Source organism: Falco biarmicus, chromosome 9 (assembly GCF_023638135.1).
Source record: "Falco biarmicus isolate bFalBia1 chromosome 9, bFalBia1.pri, whole genome shotgun sequence".
NCBI classification, from domain to species: domain Eukaryota; kingdom Metazoa; phylum Chordata; class Aves; order Falconiformes; family Falconidae; genus Falco; species Falco biarmicus.
In genome coordinates this window covers 29,747,354-29,766,871 of record NC_079296.1, presented here as the reverse complement: position 1 = coordinate 29,766,871, position 19,518 = coordinate 29,747,354, and the positions used below count along the sequence as shown (strand labels likewise).

The 19,518-nt window shown below is 35.7% G+C and overlaps 1 protein-coding gene across 10 annotated transcripts in view; it reads right to left on the bottom strand.

The window, feature by feature from the left end:
• The window catches only part of EXOC6 (exocyst complex component 6), a 96,018-nt gene that overhangs the window by 52,077 nt on the left and 24,423 nt on the right, over positions 1–19,518 (bottom strand). For all 10 annotated transcript variants that reach the window (XM_056353062.1, XM_056353069.1, XM_056353063.1 and 7 more), the window contains exons 6-14: positions 12,538–12,742; positions 11,180–11,335; positions 10,484–10,552; positions 7,023–7,106; positions 6,883–6,929; positions 6,382–6,502; positions 4,386–4,457; positions 3,628–3,725; positions 2,407–2,512 (exon numbers count right to left, since the gene is read on the bottom strand). In XM_056353062.1, coding sequence (XP_056209037.1) covers positions 2,407–2,512; positions 3,628–3,725; positions 4,386–4,457; positions 6,382–6,502; positions 6,883–6,929; positions 7,023–7,106; positions 10,484–10,552; positions 11,180–11,335; positions 12,538–12,742 — 958 coding nt within the window. The remainder of the gene's footprint in view (positions 1–2,406; positions 2,513–3,627; positions 3,726–4,385; positions 4,458–6,381; positions 6,503–6,882; positions 6,930–7,022; positions 7,107–10,483; positions 10,553–11,179; positions 11,336–12,537; positions 12,743–19,518) is intronic.

Here is a 19,518-nt window from a genome sequence, read left to right as displayed (position 1 = left end):
TCTACAGTGTCTGGCCAATACAGAAGGACACGCCACTTTCTGTCTGACTATTAGAGTAGGCAGCAAGAAAAAACCCCAACAAAACAACAAAGCTACAACCAACTGTTTAAATTCTGAACACAGAAAGGGAGTAAAATTAGATGACATAATCAAACCATTTGGCACATTCAATCTAAACAAAAGAGTCACTTTTGTTCGGTGAGACTGGATTTGCTGTGTTAAATATCTAGTAGGTTCTGGTCATAATTCTGCCTAATGTGCTGCAAGCAACTCCTATGATAAACTTAACTGTAAGATGTGAGGGTGATTCATCCTAACCTACAGTTAAAAATGAGACACATTTGTTTCTTTTTACACTAAATGGAGAGAAACAGACATTTTCAGAGGTGAAATTCCCCTTAATCTGTAAAAGGCATTAGAGATGCATCAAATGAAATTAGCCCTCTAGGGTGTCTATTCCTCTCTATCAACTACGCAGGCTCCTTCAGCAACTAGACTGAACTTACACTTTTTAAAAAAAAAAAAACCACAAACGTGAAAATGTAGCTTAAATTAAGCCACCCAATAGGATCTCCCAGTGTCTTACAGCCTGAGGCAACAACAGAGAGGTGAAATGGATGGGTTTATAAACAGCAGCCAACAGAAGTGACGTTGGAGCATTTATAAAGTTTCCCCTCCATGTGGATTCCCTGCTATCTAATAACACATAGAATAACACCGCAGCCTTTCTTTCAACAAGGTCACTTAGTGATTCTTTCTCCTCTATTCCACTGTCTAGTTGACAAAACTTTTAGGAAGCCAATTATCTTTGAGGCTTCTGCCTCTTTGCTAAAATTGCTTGAAGTCAACTAAACTGCTTCAAAAATTGCTAGGAAACAGGAAAAAAGTCTCAGACTGCCTTATTTCTAATCATGTCCTGCTTTACATACAGGTTTCAAAGCTCTTTTCAGAGATACACAAAAAAAAATGTTTTCCCTGCTTTACAGATGAATAAACAGGGACACAGAGATGTTAAGTGACTTACCAGCACTATGCAGCTGGTCAATGATGGAGTTGGGAACAGAATCCAATCTGATTCCCAGCTTTATTCTCAAGCTCACCAGCCCAAAAACTAAGCAGCAGTGAGATTCTGCCCATAAAGTATCTACAAAAAGAGCTGCTAACTACAAACCAGAAATATCTCTGTCTGTCATAAATAGAAATGAAAATCGTTGGGTACAGAGAATATATTTCCCTTCTGTGAAATAAGAGTCAAAGCTTTGTATTAAGCACATATGTGTAACTACACATGCCTACACAAGTAATGTCCACACCCACATGCTAATACATCATACATAGAGTGAGAGAGGCTAGCAGATCAAATTATTTAGAGCAAGTTAAAAATCTCTGCGATTTATTAGCAAAATATGTCATGCTAAACAGTATCTGGGGTGTGGTATGTGTCCAACACTGTAAGGGATTTCCATTCTATCTTCTTTTAGTATTATAATGGCCTAGTAAATGAATTGAATGGAGGAAAGCCTCCAGAAAGCAATCTGGAGTCTTATTCAAAAATCAGCACAAAACCTACCTTTAATTTTTCATCTTCACTGCAATACTGTATTAATGACATGCAGCTGTTACATTTGCCTGGTAAATCCCTGCTGAATCACAGAATCAGGGTATCTTTTTACTTTTGCAGAGATCTGTAGTGATGAATCATGTATAAACCAGCTTCCCTCTGCAAAAGCTACCGCCACTGTCATGTGGTTCTTAGATTTAGTTCCCCTCTACAGACTGCATCATGAGCCTGTTATTTCTTCATCAGTATTACCAAAACCACATTTGAATAGCAGAACATACTAATCATCATTCTGTGATTGGAGTTTGTAGTGAAAGAATGGCTGAGGCTACGAAAGAACATCCTATTGGAACGCTAGTACAGCAGAATTATTTACAGTCCCTTCACGTTTATTTTGCCCCACATGCTCAAACACAAATAATTAATTTAAAAGTGAAATACAAAAGCTGCTGTCTCTAACTGATCCCTGTTTTACATGTATTTTTGCAATAATACAGCACATAACATACTATGAGTTACTAAACCCAATGAGTTGCAACAAAATTTAACTAATTAAAGACAGACTGTATTATAATTACATAAAGATGTATCAATTAAACTGTATTATTAATTTGTTTACAAAACAATGGGTTTCATTATTCACTTAGACACAAGAGCAAATGACTAAAGCTTTAATTTTCATATTTACTTATGACTAGACAATTACACACAAAGGAGGTGATTTAGCCTCTTAATCTACCTAGCTTTTCAAATTTTAATTGCTTTTTAATTGCAAAAATCATTACTGTCCCAAGTGTCCTTAATTGGTTTTCAGCAAATTTTAATAGCATAAAACTTTTCCTTACCTTATCAAGTTCTGGATCTTGAAAAGGAAATTTGCTTATAACTATTTTGTATTCCTCTTCATTTGCTACAGGAATAGGGCTGTAGTTGTCTGCTTCAAAAATATCCCTGGTGAATTAGTAAAGTGAAAAAAAATTTAGGACATATATAACTTATTTACAGTATTTTTGAGTGCTAAAACACATAAATAAATATAAATTTTACTACCACACTTAGGTGTGCAGCTTTAAAAAGTTATGAGCTGCAATCATTGTAATTTCAGAGATCCAAACTGTTTTAATTTGAAAGTACCTCGTATATGCTCACTCTTTATACTAATGTCTAATCACAGAGGAAAAAATAGCTGAAAGTGTTTTAATATGTATGACTCAAAGCATAATAGAGCAAAGGAACTTTAGATCAGCTAGTCTACTCCAGGATAAACCATACCGAGATACACAGTAATTATGGTAGCCTACACTAAAGCAGATGTTCAGAGCATCTCACTTAGGTACGACAGCTACATGTAGTCAATGGAGATGATTCAGAGAACTTCAACTAGGTCTATGGCCACAGTGTTATTTAAGTACCTTCTGGACTTTTCTACTAGTCAAATGACTACGCTAGGAGTCTAGAGAGCTTGAGAACCTTAAGTGGCCAATTTAATTTTAAGGGTTTTTCTAATACAATGTAACATATTTATGGTAATCAATTCCTGCATATTTAGACATCACACCCTATCTGCAAACAAGCTTTGGAGCACAGTCCCAGGCTGCTGTACTCCTGGGTTTGCAATTTACTCCATCAAATGATTCCAAGGCATAGGTGGAAACCAACCTGCATTAAAAAAACATGAAAACATACTGGCAATGTCAGTAGTCTGTCAGGGAGATACACGTATCAGCTAACTGTAAACACTAAGACAATCCAAATTAGGATCCTAATGCCCCTATTGCAGTAGCCTACAGTTGTTAGGTTCCTAATGAAGAAAAAAAGACATGCCTCCTGCATGTTTCTGCAATAATGTCCCTTTGGAGACTCTCCTCTCCATTAACTACCGAAGCAGTACTTGATGGATCTTCTCCTAAATATTAGTTACATGTGATGATTATCTTACTCCTATCCAACCCCAAATTCATACACAATACTGAGTTAATCAGTTCTTTCAATCTAACAAAACCCCTTACAGTTAGACAAAACCAACAGATGAAATACAAAAGGCACCATTATTTTTAAATACTCACCTGAACAATCCAGACCACTTTTTAAGAAGTGTTTCATTGTATTGGTCTCTTATCTCAAATAAAAGATCAAACAGTCGATTCACTGGAAAACCATAGCCCTAAGGTACAAAAATGAAAAGAGTGCATAATTCAAGAATACACTCTATTCCTATCACATCACTTCATGACTCTGAGATGAGACTTACTCCATCTTGTTACTTCTATAAAATAAATTCTAATACTTTAAACACACCACTACAATTAGAAGATTACATAGTAAATTCTTGCCAAATACTTTATCCTATACTTTCAGTTTTCAAGCAGAAATTTGTCCCATTTCTCTGTAACATTTTAACTTGCTATTTATGCATATAAATAATCTTTTTTATCACTCTATTAAACATTGCAAGAATACTTGCCAATGATGTTCATTTAGTCTTGCAGCTAAAGTTAATGACTGCAATGCTATTCTTGCTTAAGATCAGAAGTAAACCATTTATGAAAGACAAAAATGTACACAAATTACAAAGCTAACATTAATTTTGCACAGATATGAATAACTGGATACTAGCTGGATAGCCCAGAATGTATACATTAAGTTGATAATACTGAAAAGGAAGAACCAAGGCAAGAAATAAATATATTTAAAAAATATTATTGTGTGATTTTGTTCTTGATTCGTATATACGATTCAGGAAAACTCAAAGCATTGCACTTACTCACCTAAAGGAAAAATCTGTCTCTAGGAATTTCAGTTAAATTACTAATATAGTATGTACCTGCAAAGTATCAGCAAATACTACAATGAGATTCTTCAGTTCCAGAACAAGGTCGGGATCACTGCAATATGACTGAAAGTGAGAAATTCTGGGTTTGTTACAAAGATTTAAAATATGGGACATACGTTTTCAAAGAGTATTAAAGCACAGAAGGTTGTTCTCCAGCCTTATCCTTTTACCTGACTGAGTGCCTTAGTAAAAAATAACTAACTCACTTGTCTTCGCTTAGTCTAGCTATGTAAAAGTGTTTGTTGAATTTATACAAACTATCAGTAATATAAATGCTCATAAAAAGTAAACGAAAACATGAGTTTCAATAAATATCAGTATGTCGTACTGAGATTCAAAATCAGCAAATTACATTTATTTCAGTGGAACATAACCACGCATCAAAATGCTTAGCTAAATCAACACCAGAGAAATTTCCACAGGATGTTCTTATGAACACCAAGCCTGGATCTAACTAGTGCTAGCTGTGACACATCAGACAGTTTCCCAGCTGTTTGGGGAAAAGACTATAAAACACTTTCTAAAGAAGTTCAAATTACAAATGTGATGGTAAAAAGTCAAGACGTTATTTACTCTGCTAAATGACTGAAATATTATTTTCAGAGATGTGGAGTCATACAACTAAGGTCTTCACCTCAGCCTCACTGTTTGTTATACTGGATAAAGTAAAAAATATTGATATTAAAATAATTCAAAGTAGCATGAGAATATAGTATTGGTTAGAGACTATATATGCCAGTTTCACCTTTCTTTCATGTTTGCCCTTAGCATACTTTATTAAAGTAAGGGTTTGGTTTATGATACCTCATAAGACAATATACACTTACCAAAACATTAGTCTGTACTAGGATGATGTTAGCAAGAGATTGTGACAGAATTGGTTTTGATGGGAGTTACGTATTTTGTGATCAAATAGTGATCAACTACATGACAAGACACTGTAGAGTTCTTCAGAGATTACATTACTGCTAGTCCTTAAATTACCATAGTCTTACATAGGTGTATAAAACCATACACATCGACAATTAACTTCCAAAGTATTTAGCTTAAAAAAATGCTTAATATATCTCAATTTATCCCAATCCTGTCAAATGATTTTAAAAGTATGACAACATCTCATGTACCAGTGATCAGTAAAAGTCCTATGATAAAACTGTGATTGCAACCTGAACTTCTTCCCCGTTTTTCATCAGTACATATGAAATTTAAAATATTTCTTGAATTAAGGATCAATTTTAATAAAAATAAAAATAACATTGCATAAAGGAACTGCTTCTAGCAAACATTAAAAAGGGAAAGATAAAAATTCTTCTGTTTTTTCCAATAGTAAAAATTATACTAATAGTACACTCTGAAGCAATTTACCATCAGTCAGTCTGAGTAAACAACAGTATTCCATTGGAGCTAAGGTAGAAATGTAATTTTAGGAGACACGCTTTGAATGTACTGAAATACTCAGCTGATACAGAATTTTTCTAGTACTTTTATTTCAACATAAATGTAGTACTACTACAGCATTGAAGAGATAGCTCCAAGGGTTTTGCTGGTGAGAGTTTATTTTGGAAACACTGCATTTGGAATGATAATTAGGAACTATTTCCTGGTGGTGCTTTCAGTGCTGAACTATTCAATCTGATCTAATGAAGAGGTCAGTTGAGACTAATGAGGACGGATTGCAATAATAACAGCAGATTAACTCTGCATATTCTAAACTGCTGGACTAAGAGAAGGTTTGGAAGACCCAGTGAGTTGTAAATCAGTGGCGGATTATGCAAATAGCCCATGGCTGCGGATCACGGCCTGATACTGTTGGGAAAAACAAAAGCTTGGCAGGCTCCCTCCCAAATCTGAGCAATTTTTAATCACAAGGGAAAGAAAACATGAGAGGCACGTCATTTTTCACTTTGTTACTACCCCAGCTTTAAGTATACACAGCTCTGAAGTAAGAGGATTTAAACTGCAATACTGATAAAGACTTCTCACTTACTGAATGTGTTCTAAGAACAGCAACGATCTTGGAAAGGGCCATATTCCAGAGTTCATCAGTGTATGTTCTAGTTACCAGTCCTTGGGTTACATGTAAAATGTGGTCTTCTACTACAAAGAAACTAAAACAAAAAAATGCTTAAATTACTGGTTTCTAATATTAGAGCAAATTTTACCCTTTCACGCACAAGCATAGTCAAACCCTTCTCCACTCGAGCAGTGCCACTTTGGTCAGTTTGGTGTTCTGCTTTGCCCAGTGTGAAGTCAAAATGTGAAAAGTTTATTTCACACCAGCTGGAGCTCAGGCTGCTGAAGGGTCCCTGTAGGGCATCATACTGGTAGGTCTGGATGCTCTTCCCTGCTTAGATCCAGCCACAACCACCCACATGATTTGTGCAGAAACTGCATCTTGCAGAAGAAAGTTTTTTGACAATGGAAGAACTGAGATTGAATAAGAATCAATATAGTAAAACTGAAATAAATCTTCATTTAAAAAACTTACCCTACAATTTGACTGAAGTATCTTCTATAGCCTTCTACTGTTTCATGCTTTCAGTGAAAAAGAAAACAAGTTTAGGAATAGAAATACCACTAAGAATTAGCTGCAACCCAAGCCAATGCAAAACCAAAAGTATTGGTTACCATGCTTGACTGTGGCTGCAAAACTAATCTTGCTTGTTTCCTTCTTTGTTTTCTGTAGTAATTTTCAAATATTTCTCCATCACCCTAAAACAAGACAAAACTAGTTAAAACAAGAACATTATCTGAGTACGAAAAAGGCACTCAAGTGCAGAATTCTCTTAAACTAAGCCACATATTTTGCATTTATGCCACACATAGACCTCCAGCTGACACCAGCAAAGTTTCGCATGCAGGAAATATGCTAAAATTATCTTTTTTTTAAAGTCGCCTACAGAATGTACTGTAAATGAAAAAAAATCGCTCATATGCCCACATTTTGTCAAACAATACTATGCATTTTAAGCAATATTTATGTTTTTAAACTACAGCTTTCAGAGTATATTAATGTTTATAGACAAGACATATTACCTATTACTCTACAACTAAAACCCATTGTCTCCTAAAATGTTTCTCTAGGTTATTCAAGAAACTAACTGCATTGTAAAGTTAAGTTACAAAAATGCTTCTGTGAATATATGATACATCTGAACACTGCCTGCATTAGCTTTGCCTGGGAAAAAAACCACATGAGATTTATTTCATATTTGCTTATTCTCTTTGGAATTGGTAAATATAATGAGCATGGATTTGGATTTTTCTCCGATCATGGTCCTAAAAAATACAATACCCCCTGTGATTAACGATTATATTGTGAGGAATTCAAGTGACATCCTACTCATCTCATTAAGACGACTATTCAGTAGAAACCATCTGTCCATCTGAAATCAGTGCTACACTGACTCATCTACCTACTGAACGCAATGTAATTTGTATGCAAGCAGAATAAAGCAGATCAGCATTTTTAAGGTTTGTTTTTACTTTATGAACCTATGATTAGGCCAGTGCTATTTAGAATTCCATTACTTGGGTTTCCAAAAAATCTTAAAATCAAATTATTACAGAGATTGTATACTACTAAGCCAGCAATACTTACCTCTATAAGATATAACAAAGAAAGTTTAAATCTAGAACTTTTAAGTTCATAATGAATATTTCATCATGTTTAGAAATACTGCTAACCTAACAAAATCTGAAAGTAAAAAAGATACTTGGCTTAAAAGCAAAAAAATCCACGTGAAACGAACATGAAACAGAACATTTCTGTTGCAGCAAACTTTACACAGGGTGCTTTAATTCGTACTTACACATACTGATCAGACATACTAACCATTCACCTCCAGCCCAAATATGCAGTTTTCAGATGCACAAAGCCACTACGAATATATGAATTATACCTCCAATGCCAAATCTCTACTCAGTCCTGACACAAGCTTCTCAAGTAAAAAAAAGTAGCTGTTCTTCTCAAATCCACACCGAAAATGGAGATGTAAAATATCTTATGATTATAGACTGTGCTATCCTATGGGTCAAGATCAGCAATTCAGGCATAACAACTATTTTAAACAGATGTTCTAAAACAATCAGTAGAACACAGCAACAGCCCTGATGATTCACTCACTGAATAAGCAAAGGAAAGGCAAGATAATATATACTGAAGCAATGCATTTCTTTCACCCAGCTTCAAAAAAATTTATGAGTTTATATCAATAGAAATAATAAATGAGTTCACGTTGGGTTTCAAATTTTAGGAATATTGTTCATGTATTAAATATTGTTTCACACCATATTTACATTTATTTTGTACTGCTATACAGTGTTTAGTTAAAAGGCAACACTACATGCCAAATGGATCAAGGGTGTTTTCTCGAGAATTTAAATATACACCTTCTCACATAATATATGGGCTAAAAAAAGCTCTTTATGTATATTGTCCAGAAGTTTCTAGTCTAAAGAAAGGTTACCAATCAATAAACACAGGCTATGTTTGGTATTTATGTATCTCGCAATCACCATGTTGCAATCACAAACTATGTAGTATTCTGAGCGTATATAAAATCCTGCTTTCTTCTTCAACAAGAAACAGCAGAGTAGAAAATTTCTGCCCTTTGTAAAAATAGAGTATTTTCTGCAACTTTGTAGAAGAGAGACAATTCACTATGAAGGTGACATTTGCTATGAGATAAGTTTTTGATATAAAAATGTAATGAATAAACCACCTGGTATCAACTCCACTCCTTTGGTGTCATCATGAAGTTCTCTAAACTCCAAAAGAGATGGTTTACACCAGGAAGTAAACAAGAAGGACTCCAAGAAGTGGTTAATCCACAATTCTTGATAATGCTACCATGGCTTATTAAATAGGTTATATTGGTAGGAAGGACAGAAGGCCTATTCTGAAGATATCAACAACTGGTGTTTTGATATCAGAGAGCACTCCAAATTGTTTTCTGTCTCCAGTAAATTTGGAGGCTGGTAAACTTTCTGTGCAAACCCAAAGAGCATATCCTTGGATCAAGGATTCAACATCAGGATCCTTGTCAAGGTGAAAAACAATCACATACTACTTTTAAATGTCATCTATCAATTTTACTTCCTGTTCTTTTATTATACTAACAGAAGAAAATTGTCAATTCATGTATTTAACTTTGCACATTCTTTTTTATATGTTATTTCATGCTTATTTCCTTTGTAAAAATAAATGGTCTACTTTTTTTTTTTTAATAGTTCTGGCAGCTTGTCTTTCTGCCCCTCCTGTTCCTTCATTGAGATGAACAATTACTGACATTAGCGATCCTTTTGTTTGTATTCCTTTTTTTTTTTAAAGTAACAGTGAAATAACACTTTAAACATTATTTCAAAATACAAGCTTCCATGTTACACAACTGCAAGGATTCTGTAAAAAGAAGATAACCCAGCCTGAATGCTTGAAGCCAGGTCCAGCTGAGATTGTAGGATTAGCAATACTTAAAAGTATTTGATCTATATGCTCCTGATACTTACTCTGTAAGTAATCTGACTACAAAATTAAATGAGACATAGGAAAGGTGAGAAAATAAGAAGTAATTTGTTACCAAGTTTTCCCAAAAAAGTTTTCGCCCTTGTTAGTATCCCTTTTACAGCAGCTAAAATGGGTTATTGTGTCTCTACCACTGAATCCAATCTAATCTGCCTGAGCACAGCCTGTCCCAGTCTCCAGTTTTTGCTTGCTCCTTTGCTCTACTATTCTGATTTCCACAAGATTCAGACTGAATATTCCTGTTTTGTAATATTGATCAGATCTCCCCAAACATCTGGGTAACACGGAACACCTGGGGAAACTGCAAAAGTGCTGATACCACTATTGAGGCAGATATACATATGGTACATATATTCTTAAAACACTTAAGTAGTTAATGTCTTGCTGTGTGTTCTTTATTATACACATAAAATAAAACATGCCATCTCAGCTGATTCATCCAGAAATGTTACTACGAGAAGCAACAGGCTTGCTTGCTTAGAAACTATTAAGAGTATGAAAAATATGAGAATTAACATCCAACTTCAAAAGTAAAATATCTTGTGGAGGTCACCTTAATACATACCAAAACTGAGTAGATGTGCAAACACCTATAGACTGGAGAAAAGTCTACAAGATCTTGGGCAGTTAAAACCTGAAGAAGGAAAGGAAAAAGAAAAGTTTATGAAGCATAAAGAGCACATCATCTGCAAAACATGACACATTACCAATAGAACTTGTCCACTTAATAAGGACCCAAAAATGGATGAGTTACATCACAAAAGAGTAAATTAATCACTCAACTCTCCCCTCCCTTTGTACTGCAGTACTAGATTTTGTTACAAGACCAGACTCCTTTCACTGTTTTCAGAGCACCAGAATTAAATGTCTAAATACTCGCTGTTTTATTCAGTTTATAAAGACTGACTATTTGATAGCGTAAATACTACTAACACAAGCTGAAGACCTCAACACAGAAATGCTGGCTTTAGCAATAGCAGAATATTCCAGTGGGCAGGTAATGTATAATGTAAATTGCAACTCAATTCCAGAATAATTACAATCCTATACAACTGAATGTTGCCAAACATGATGCTAAAGCTAGCATTAATACAACTAATATTTTGGCAGCACTTTTTCCCTCCAAAATGCTGTCTGGACTGGTGTTCTCTCGTTCTTCCTGACTGATGTTGACCATCTACAGACAGTATACTGCAAGTTTTGTTCAATAAACCTGCAAAATTCACTTTAAATAAGATGTACTGATTTAGTATAAAGTTACCTCTTCTTCATGTTCATCATCATCTTCAAACGTTCGCTTCAATGTAATGTCATTCTTGGATTCCAAAATTCTGCTTCTACCTAAATGCATATTCCGACCATAGTTTACATTATTCTGCTTCTGAAGAGCGGTACTAAAGGTTTTCTGCTGCTGTGCCTGTTTTAAGAGTAGTACCAATAAAGAGGGGTGTAATGCAAATTTCATCATGGCTAAGTATATGCTTTGACATGGAAAACAGGTGGTGCTACTGAACACACATCAGTAAAACTCCAAGATACGTGTCCTCAGCCTAAACCAATGATTTTGTCTTTAATCGATTTGGGATGATAAATGAGTTCAATAGTGAATTTCTGCATAATTTTCCCCTAATCCCCAGAACACAATTTTAAAGGTAAAAAAAATTTTAAAGTAATCTGTAGTTTTCCTGATCATAAAATGCAAACAGAGAACCAATATGTCAATGATGTACAGTTATCACAGAGCTTCCAGCCCTTTATTTGCTGTCTTCAGTTAAGCCTTAGTGAGCAGGCAGCTGCAAAAGCCAAATGCACTATATTGTCCTTACTACTGAAAGAAATACAACAAGGCAGCACAGCATAATCTTGCAATTAAGTTTAATTTATAATAATCAACAGTGCATTTTACAAGAACCTTACATGACAAAATGGCAACCCAACCTGAGCTCTGCTGAACAAAAAGTGAAATGAAAACCTTACTTGCTCTCCAAATAAATTTCAAAAGCATTAACTGCTTTAAAGCTTGCCCAGCACCACTGCTTTGAAGTAGCAAATTATTTTGTGATGGAATAGGCAAGGGCTCCAGCTGTCCCAGTCTCCTCCTGGCTCTCACCTCAGCCCTCTGTATTAGTAGTACTTTTGAAAGAACTAGGCAGTTATCTCAACACTTTTAGTCTTTTTCACCCTCGCCAGCTGGCCAGACAGGCTGCTCTTTGTTTTAGTGTAGTAGCTGCTCGGTTACAGACTTGTCTAGTTGACTACTCAAAGTATTTGACAATTTTTTGCAACTTGAGATATATAGCATTTCTCCTTCCTTTCCCAAGGAGGAAACTACTTCTTGTCCAGGATGCCAATACAGATTTGGAAAGAAAGTTTGATGCTACTGAGGTGTCACACTGCTGCTTCCTGTGTTAGCCAGGGACCACTAGAACTGACAACTTCACGTCCAGGAGAAGAAACTAGCCAAGACATTAGCAAGCATTTCACAACTCTTCACCTTCACTCAGAGATCTATGTGATGACTGTGATCCTTAGACAAATCTTTCGGGCTAATCTGAGACTATCAACACTGATATTTTCAGTAGATAACAGGACCGAACTCATCCTGTTAGGTCAGCTTACCTGCTTCATGGCAGTCTCCCCAATTCTGTCAGAATGCTTTCGAATACTCTCTAAGAAATCCTTGAGATCTGACATGGATATTTCTTTTATTTCTTCACGCAGCTTTGGAAGATTTTCTATCATTATCTGGCAGAACCGGTACTGGCTAACTCTAGGAAGATACAGATGTTCTAGCTGTTCCATTGTTTTTAAAGCAGAATAGTATCTACAAAGAGATTAAAATCAAATTATGTACCTTCTTATAAATTTTTAATAAAATACTTCATCAAATATAGGGTATCAATAATACATGCAATCAATATAAATCTAGCAAAATTACTCTGTTCTTAGAAAAATTAAGAAATAAAAAATCATCCATATAATGCTTTATTTTGGCAAAAAATACTGAATTGTTATGGTGACTCAGTCAAGTCAAAATTTCAAACAGACTCCTATGGTATTAGCTGTTCTGATCAACAGAGTCCTAACACCACAGGGAGCATCCTGCAAAATAGAGGCACTAAAGTAATAACAATTATCTTCCCTTCTAGATTGAATTTATTAGGGTTTTTTATGAGTTCTTTTTTCTGAAACACAAACTGCCCATCACCCAACATTGCAGTATGTGCACCAAACAATGAAAAAAAGCTTGGAAAAGTGTGCCTGAATCTATCTGCCTTCTTTAGGTATAAGTGAACATATACACACATCTGCACCCACCCTCTTTCCACCATCCATAGCTGGGGAGGATACATATACACTTATCTCAAGCAGTATTTTTTCCAGCAGTATGTCATATTTTGCTGTAAATCATGAATCTATTCACTCTTCTGACAAAATACAGTATATCCCACCAAGAAAACGACTACTTTGAATAAGCATTAAGGTCAGAGGGTTTTAAAAAACCCCAAAACAACAAAGACTGCGTAATTTTCTCTAATATGCCACGTTCTGTTAGTCTACAGACCATTTGTACAAGAAATATGGAAGATACAGCCTGAGAGAGAGAAAAACCAAAACAGAAAGAAATACCTCCTCTCATGTCCATACACTATGCAGATATTGTACAGTATGATCATAGCTATCTTGTGAAATTTTACATAAGGGACTATGATTTTAAAGAAATACTTACGTTAAAACTAAGCATAAAAAGTGATTTGACTGCAAAATAAATATAAAAAACCCACAGACAGATTCAAACAATTTTGACAACAGAAAGCTACCAAACACCAAGACATCAACTCTATCTACTACTACAGTTATTTATCTGTCTTCACTCTCAGTTCTCTCATAGATTACAGCGGTTGTGGCCAAGACTTGTTAAAACCATTTACCAACTTCAGGCCTGTAAGCATACAAGTAAATTTTGATGCTTGCAGCTGATTTAGGGAAACATTTAAAGAATGAAATTTTAACTGAGGGAAATTGATTTCCCATGCTCCCTCTTATAATCAGTAGAGAGTTAAAAACCACGAGGAGGTGATTCAGAGCTGTCAGGCTCCTGAAGTCAATTCCCTTCTCTATTTCATTTTGAAATGCCACACAGGCTCCTAAGGCAGAATGCTTCTGAAAATTTTTACTTTACTGAAAAGTTGAAGCAAAACAGAAGTGAGACAATTCTGAGATAGACAGCTAAACTAAGAAGCAATAAACAGAAGCACCATGATAAACAAATCCATGATGTTGACAGCATTTTAAAGAGAGGTGCAGGAAACAGGTTGAACATGAATATGACAGAAATTAGTTGTAGATGTGACAGTAAGTTTCCTTCACGCAGTATTCTTACCAGCCACTCAGCCCAGGAGGCTTTTGGAAAAATGCATTTAGTTTGGCTTATTAGAACAGAATAAGATGAACCAATGCCTTCTAGCTTGGTCTTGAATGGGAAAAGTAGAAAAACTGAGATCAGACTGAGTTAACTTGCTGTTAGTTCCAATCCTTTCTTTCCACAAATGCAGAATAATATCCTTAGCCTGTTTTTAGCTTTTTGTATTGGAATCTTAGTTTCTTTTTCTTTTTGAAAGTCCTACACAATCAGTACTGGAAAACTACCAAACCATTTTGAAAGGGAAAAGCTGGATATAAGCAAAGTCCCTTCAAATGTTCAAGAAAACCTGGAAAACTGTCCTTTCCAGTTTTTTTGTTTCTGGATATTACTTTGCAGATATAGTGAGTAAACACTTTCAAACTGAAATACAATTCAAGCTGCTGGCTCCCCTTCTGTAGACGAGCAATAAAAAATTATTAATACTACAGTCGTAACTTCTTGTTCCATTCTGAAATAAATTCTTTTCAGTTTTCTCAATCAAGATATTTCTAAGCTAACAATTCAGCACAGTTGGAGGATGGGAAAAATCTCTTTTATTCCAGAACACAACTGCTTTCAGGAGACTGCAAATAAAGAGGTTTCAAGTGCAAATTAGGAGCTTTTGTTTAATATATACTTGGTTTATATAAAATATACATAGGGCAATGGGAATGTTGCAGATAAGAAGGGGTCTGGGAGGTTTGTGTGTGTGGTTTTTGGTTTTTTAAATAGTAAATGACAAGGAGTGCCACATGGTGAGACTTCTGGGGAATAAAACCATAATAGCATCAAAATCGTATAAAAGGTTTTTATTTAAATTATACAGATCAGCTTATCAGAACACTGTTAGTTCATCTGGAAGGTTTTTGACTGCTGCCTCTGAGATCAAAATTAACATAATCCATTTTAAATCCACTCTAGAGTCCCCCACTAATTATATATATATATGGAGCTCGGGACCTTGCCCTTTTAACATCTGTTCTGATAAAGCACCGAAGTCTTATTAATTTGAAGGTCACCTGCAGGTCAGGATTTAAACTAAAAAGTTTTGCGTTATCATTTCATGGATTGATGTAGTTGTATGTTTTGCTTTAAAAACATTCCATAGATTTAACTCTATGCTGAAAATTTTGACAACAATATTATTAGTTCCAATCATATATTATCAAATATATAAGGTGAGGATGACCCATTTGACTACAAATAAGTTAAAGAAGCATCTTCAATGTTATTTTTTTATATAAATATAGCAGTCCTCTGTCTATTCTTCTGAGCTAATCTTAAAATAATATGTTCCCCAGCGCAAAATTTGTAATGTAAGCTTAGCAACTGAAGACACAAGTTTGAAACACCAGTAGAGGTCATATGATAAGACTGATCCATCTTGTCCTCAGAACCAGTAAAATCGATCTTACAGTTTTCTAACATCTCCAACTATAAAAATGGAAGCTTCTAAAACTAGCAAGAAGCAGGACTGGATTTTAATCAGTGGAGTATCATTAAGAGAAATACCACAACTTATTAAGTAAGCCACATCAAGTTAAACTGGAGCAATCCAGAAGCTACACAGGACAGGAGCCAGATTAACTCAAAGGCTGTGAATTTTATTGAACATAATGTATTTTCACAAAAGCCTTTTGAGTAAAGAAATGTATAGCCATGTCCCAAAACTTCCTGCTGAAAAAACACAAGGACAGACAATAACCTTAAAATTCTTACTTTATTTTAATTAAGGAAACAAACTTAATTTATGAAGAAAAAATAGTAGTGTTCTCCAGCTTTTGTGCTTCCCTCAAATGCAAATACTGTATATTCCTGCTTACTGCATTTCCATTGAGTAAATATGAAAAACTTTTTGTATTCTACCAAACAAATTTAAGGGAAGCTCATTGGAATAATATTGTGGAAAAGTCACATTCACAGAGATCTTGAAGATGATATATTGAAATTGCAACTGAAGACCTTCCACCACAAGAAAAATTATTTACTTGGTTTGTTTTAAAAATCTAGTTGCCTTAACAAGTCTAAGCTTAATTTTCAAACTTCCCCAGCATACCAATTTTATCAGTTTCCCCAAAGGACCATGAACTGAGATCAGGGCACTACCAACTCTGAAACTTCTGTAAAGTGCATCAAAAGCTTAGTATTTCTGAAAATCAGATTAAAAAGTTGCTGTGTGAAAAATCCAAGATCTGTGGATTACCTTTTTCATTCATAATGATGTGGTCAGAGATTTTTTAAAAACAGAAATTGTCAAACAAACAGGGTCATGAGAATGGTGAGAAAGCAAGCAGCTGACAGCTCAGTATCAAGTACATATTTTGATGGGTTTTTTTGCCAGATCCATGATGGCTATGGGGATATCGATTTGCAGTTGGTAAAATCCAGTGCTTCATTTTGACATGGCTCCAAAACAATGCAGAAAACCAAAATCAGATCACAGTTTTCTCTGTTCCATTATCTTTCCAGACAGACATGGGTAGAATCAAATTATATAAATTATTAAGTCTTCCTATTTGCATTCTTTATGTCTTAAGGTTTACTTGAATGTTTGGAAGGTTTATGCACAGAAAGGCTGCATGACCTTCTCAGTAAGACTTAGCAACCCAAATAACTAATCAACTCTGTCCTTCCCACAGTTAGAAGAAAGCTTATAGTAAGGTCAGAAAACAAATCCAAGGCTTTCAGGGCACTCTGAAAGACCATACTCTTTGTTTAGTTCTTCTCACAGTAGATGCGAGAAGGTTCAACAGCAACCCTAGCAGATTGATTTATTTAATTATTTTCATTGTATAGAGGGTTTGGGGTTTTTTTGTAATACTTATTGTGGAAGAAGACTTGCAAAACCACCAGTTCTAACAATTCCCAATTAGACCACAATCACTTGAAGCAGCTGGGAACCTTCTCCAGAGACACATATCAAAATCCAAATGCACAGACCATGGTAACAGAGCAGTATAAAATGTGTGAGACCTTATCTCTGTCTTAAAATTAAAGATTGAGATTGTTCAGTCTAAATGCATAGTCCCTACTGGGTATTTTGGACAGCAGTAGAAAAACCACACCTCTCCCTTGTGCTTCCTCAGCTAAGACTTTAAACCCTCCATAACTCTTTCCAGCCAATTGTGCCTGGTTGGAGCAGATTCCACAGTTACTTCCTCTCACAACTATAGTTCTTGTCAACTTGTGTTATCCATGGCTCAAGAGACAGATAAATAGGATACAGAGACTTTCACCTCTAGGTCATCAGTTCAAATCTAGCACATGTTTGTAGGGACCGTAAGTTGCTATCAATAGATGGCTTTTCGGACTCCTCAGTAAACCTCCATCCCATCTGCATAAACCAGTATGTATTCCAGACCCAAAATCCTGCATTATCTTAAAAGGCATCTGCCATGGAGAAAAGGAAATGGAATTCCAATCTTTATCCTAGAACAACTGTCTCCCAAAAACAGAATATCCACACTTCTGTCTTCCTTGCCTTTGAACATTAGAAATGTTAGTTTTATTCATAGTGCAAGACTAAGAAAATGGAAAAATGAAGATATATTCTAAGAGGCTGCAGAGAAAGTTAAAAAAAATAAAAGCAGTCTTTTTTTTAGAAAAGACCAATGAAAGCTTTGCTGCATTTACAAAGCTCAGTAAAGGCATATGCCAAAAACCATCTTTGCCTAAAATAAACTTTCATCATTGTTTTAAGACACAGATTGTGAATGCGCCTCTATGACTCTTCCGGGAAAGCTTCACAGCAAAACTCAGAAAGGTCAATTTTGAAACACCTTGTATCTGCACACATCAGCTATCAGGTCTTTGCACTGATGCTATGGATGTACTTGCTATTGCTCAATCACGTAGTGACAAAGGCCAGGATACTCTCTGGTTCTGTGGCCTGCTAAGCCACAAGGAAATTACCATTTGAATTACCTGCAAGTAATTCACAGGATAGCCACCTCTGGGCTGTATTATAGGGAAATGTAAGTCACAAGCAAAGTAGTAACTGTAGCGTAGCTAATGAAAGAGATATCTCAGCTGGAGCAATAGCCTGCAGCAGAGTCTAAACCTTCCACACTCCATGTGATTTCAAGGTATGATACATCAAAGCTATGGCATGTCCCCTCTCTCTTAGATCTTCTTATGGTATGACAATGACATGTCCAAACCCCTCAATTCAGTGTATCATCCTTTGACTTTTAAGACTTCCTGTCTGGCAACTCGTCCACAGGAAAATTATCAGATCTGAATCTCTTAAATAATAGAAACTTAGTTTTAGATTTAAAGAATGCTGATGATTTCTCAGAAAGCACATCAACCATCAGTGGACTCTACAAAACTGCTAGCAAACGTGGAATCAAAATGCTAAAAGCCATCTGTAAGTTTATCTAACCTAAGTGATCTCTGCATGATGAGAATTTGTCCTAATGTCCTAATGACACTAGGAACTGTAACTTCCCTTTCAATTGTAAAACTGGGATGCTGCTTGTCTTGCCTGACAGCAAGGGAATGACAGAATGCAAGCCTTGATCTCAGTGCTTCTGTATTTTCAACACGCTAAAGGTAGCACACACTACAGACTACCTTGCAGAAGGAAGCAGTGCAATTCAGGCAGCACACCCTGTAGTCTGTTCTCTGATCACAGTAGCAAGGGCATAGGACTGTTTACAGCTGTCTGCTGAGCTGCTTCAAAAACACTACAATGTGCTGCCAGCTGCTCTAAGCAGATGTCAAACCAGTGTCCTGTTCAGAGGAAATAGCATATAGTAGTCAAGCTGACAAGATCTACCACACTGGTTCACGTCTAGCAAGTTTTGATTGTAATAAGGGGACAGAATAGTGCCATAGCTATTAAGTTACTCTTAAGGCTCTTACAGAGCCTTCTTCTGCAGAAGACCTCCCAGACAGCATGTGTGCCCAAGTATCATGTAGCATACATAACACTGTCAAAGATGCATCAGATTTTCTGCAATGTGGATTGATTTGATGTGTACAGTAGATCTGATGCATTTTGGACATGTCTGCACACAGGCTTTAGAGCTCATTTACTCATATACAGCACCCATTGTTGAGGATTTTCTGATGTCCGGTGGTATGGCTGGAGGTGTTGGCTACCCAGACAAAAGAAATCCAGACAAACAGTCCAGAAGTAAATCTAGATTACACAGTAGCCCTGTAGACACCTGACTATGCATAGCCAGTTC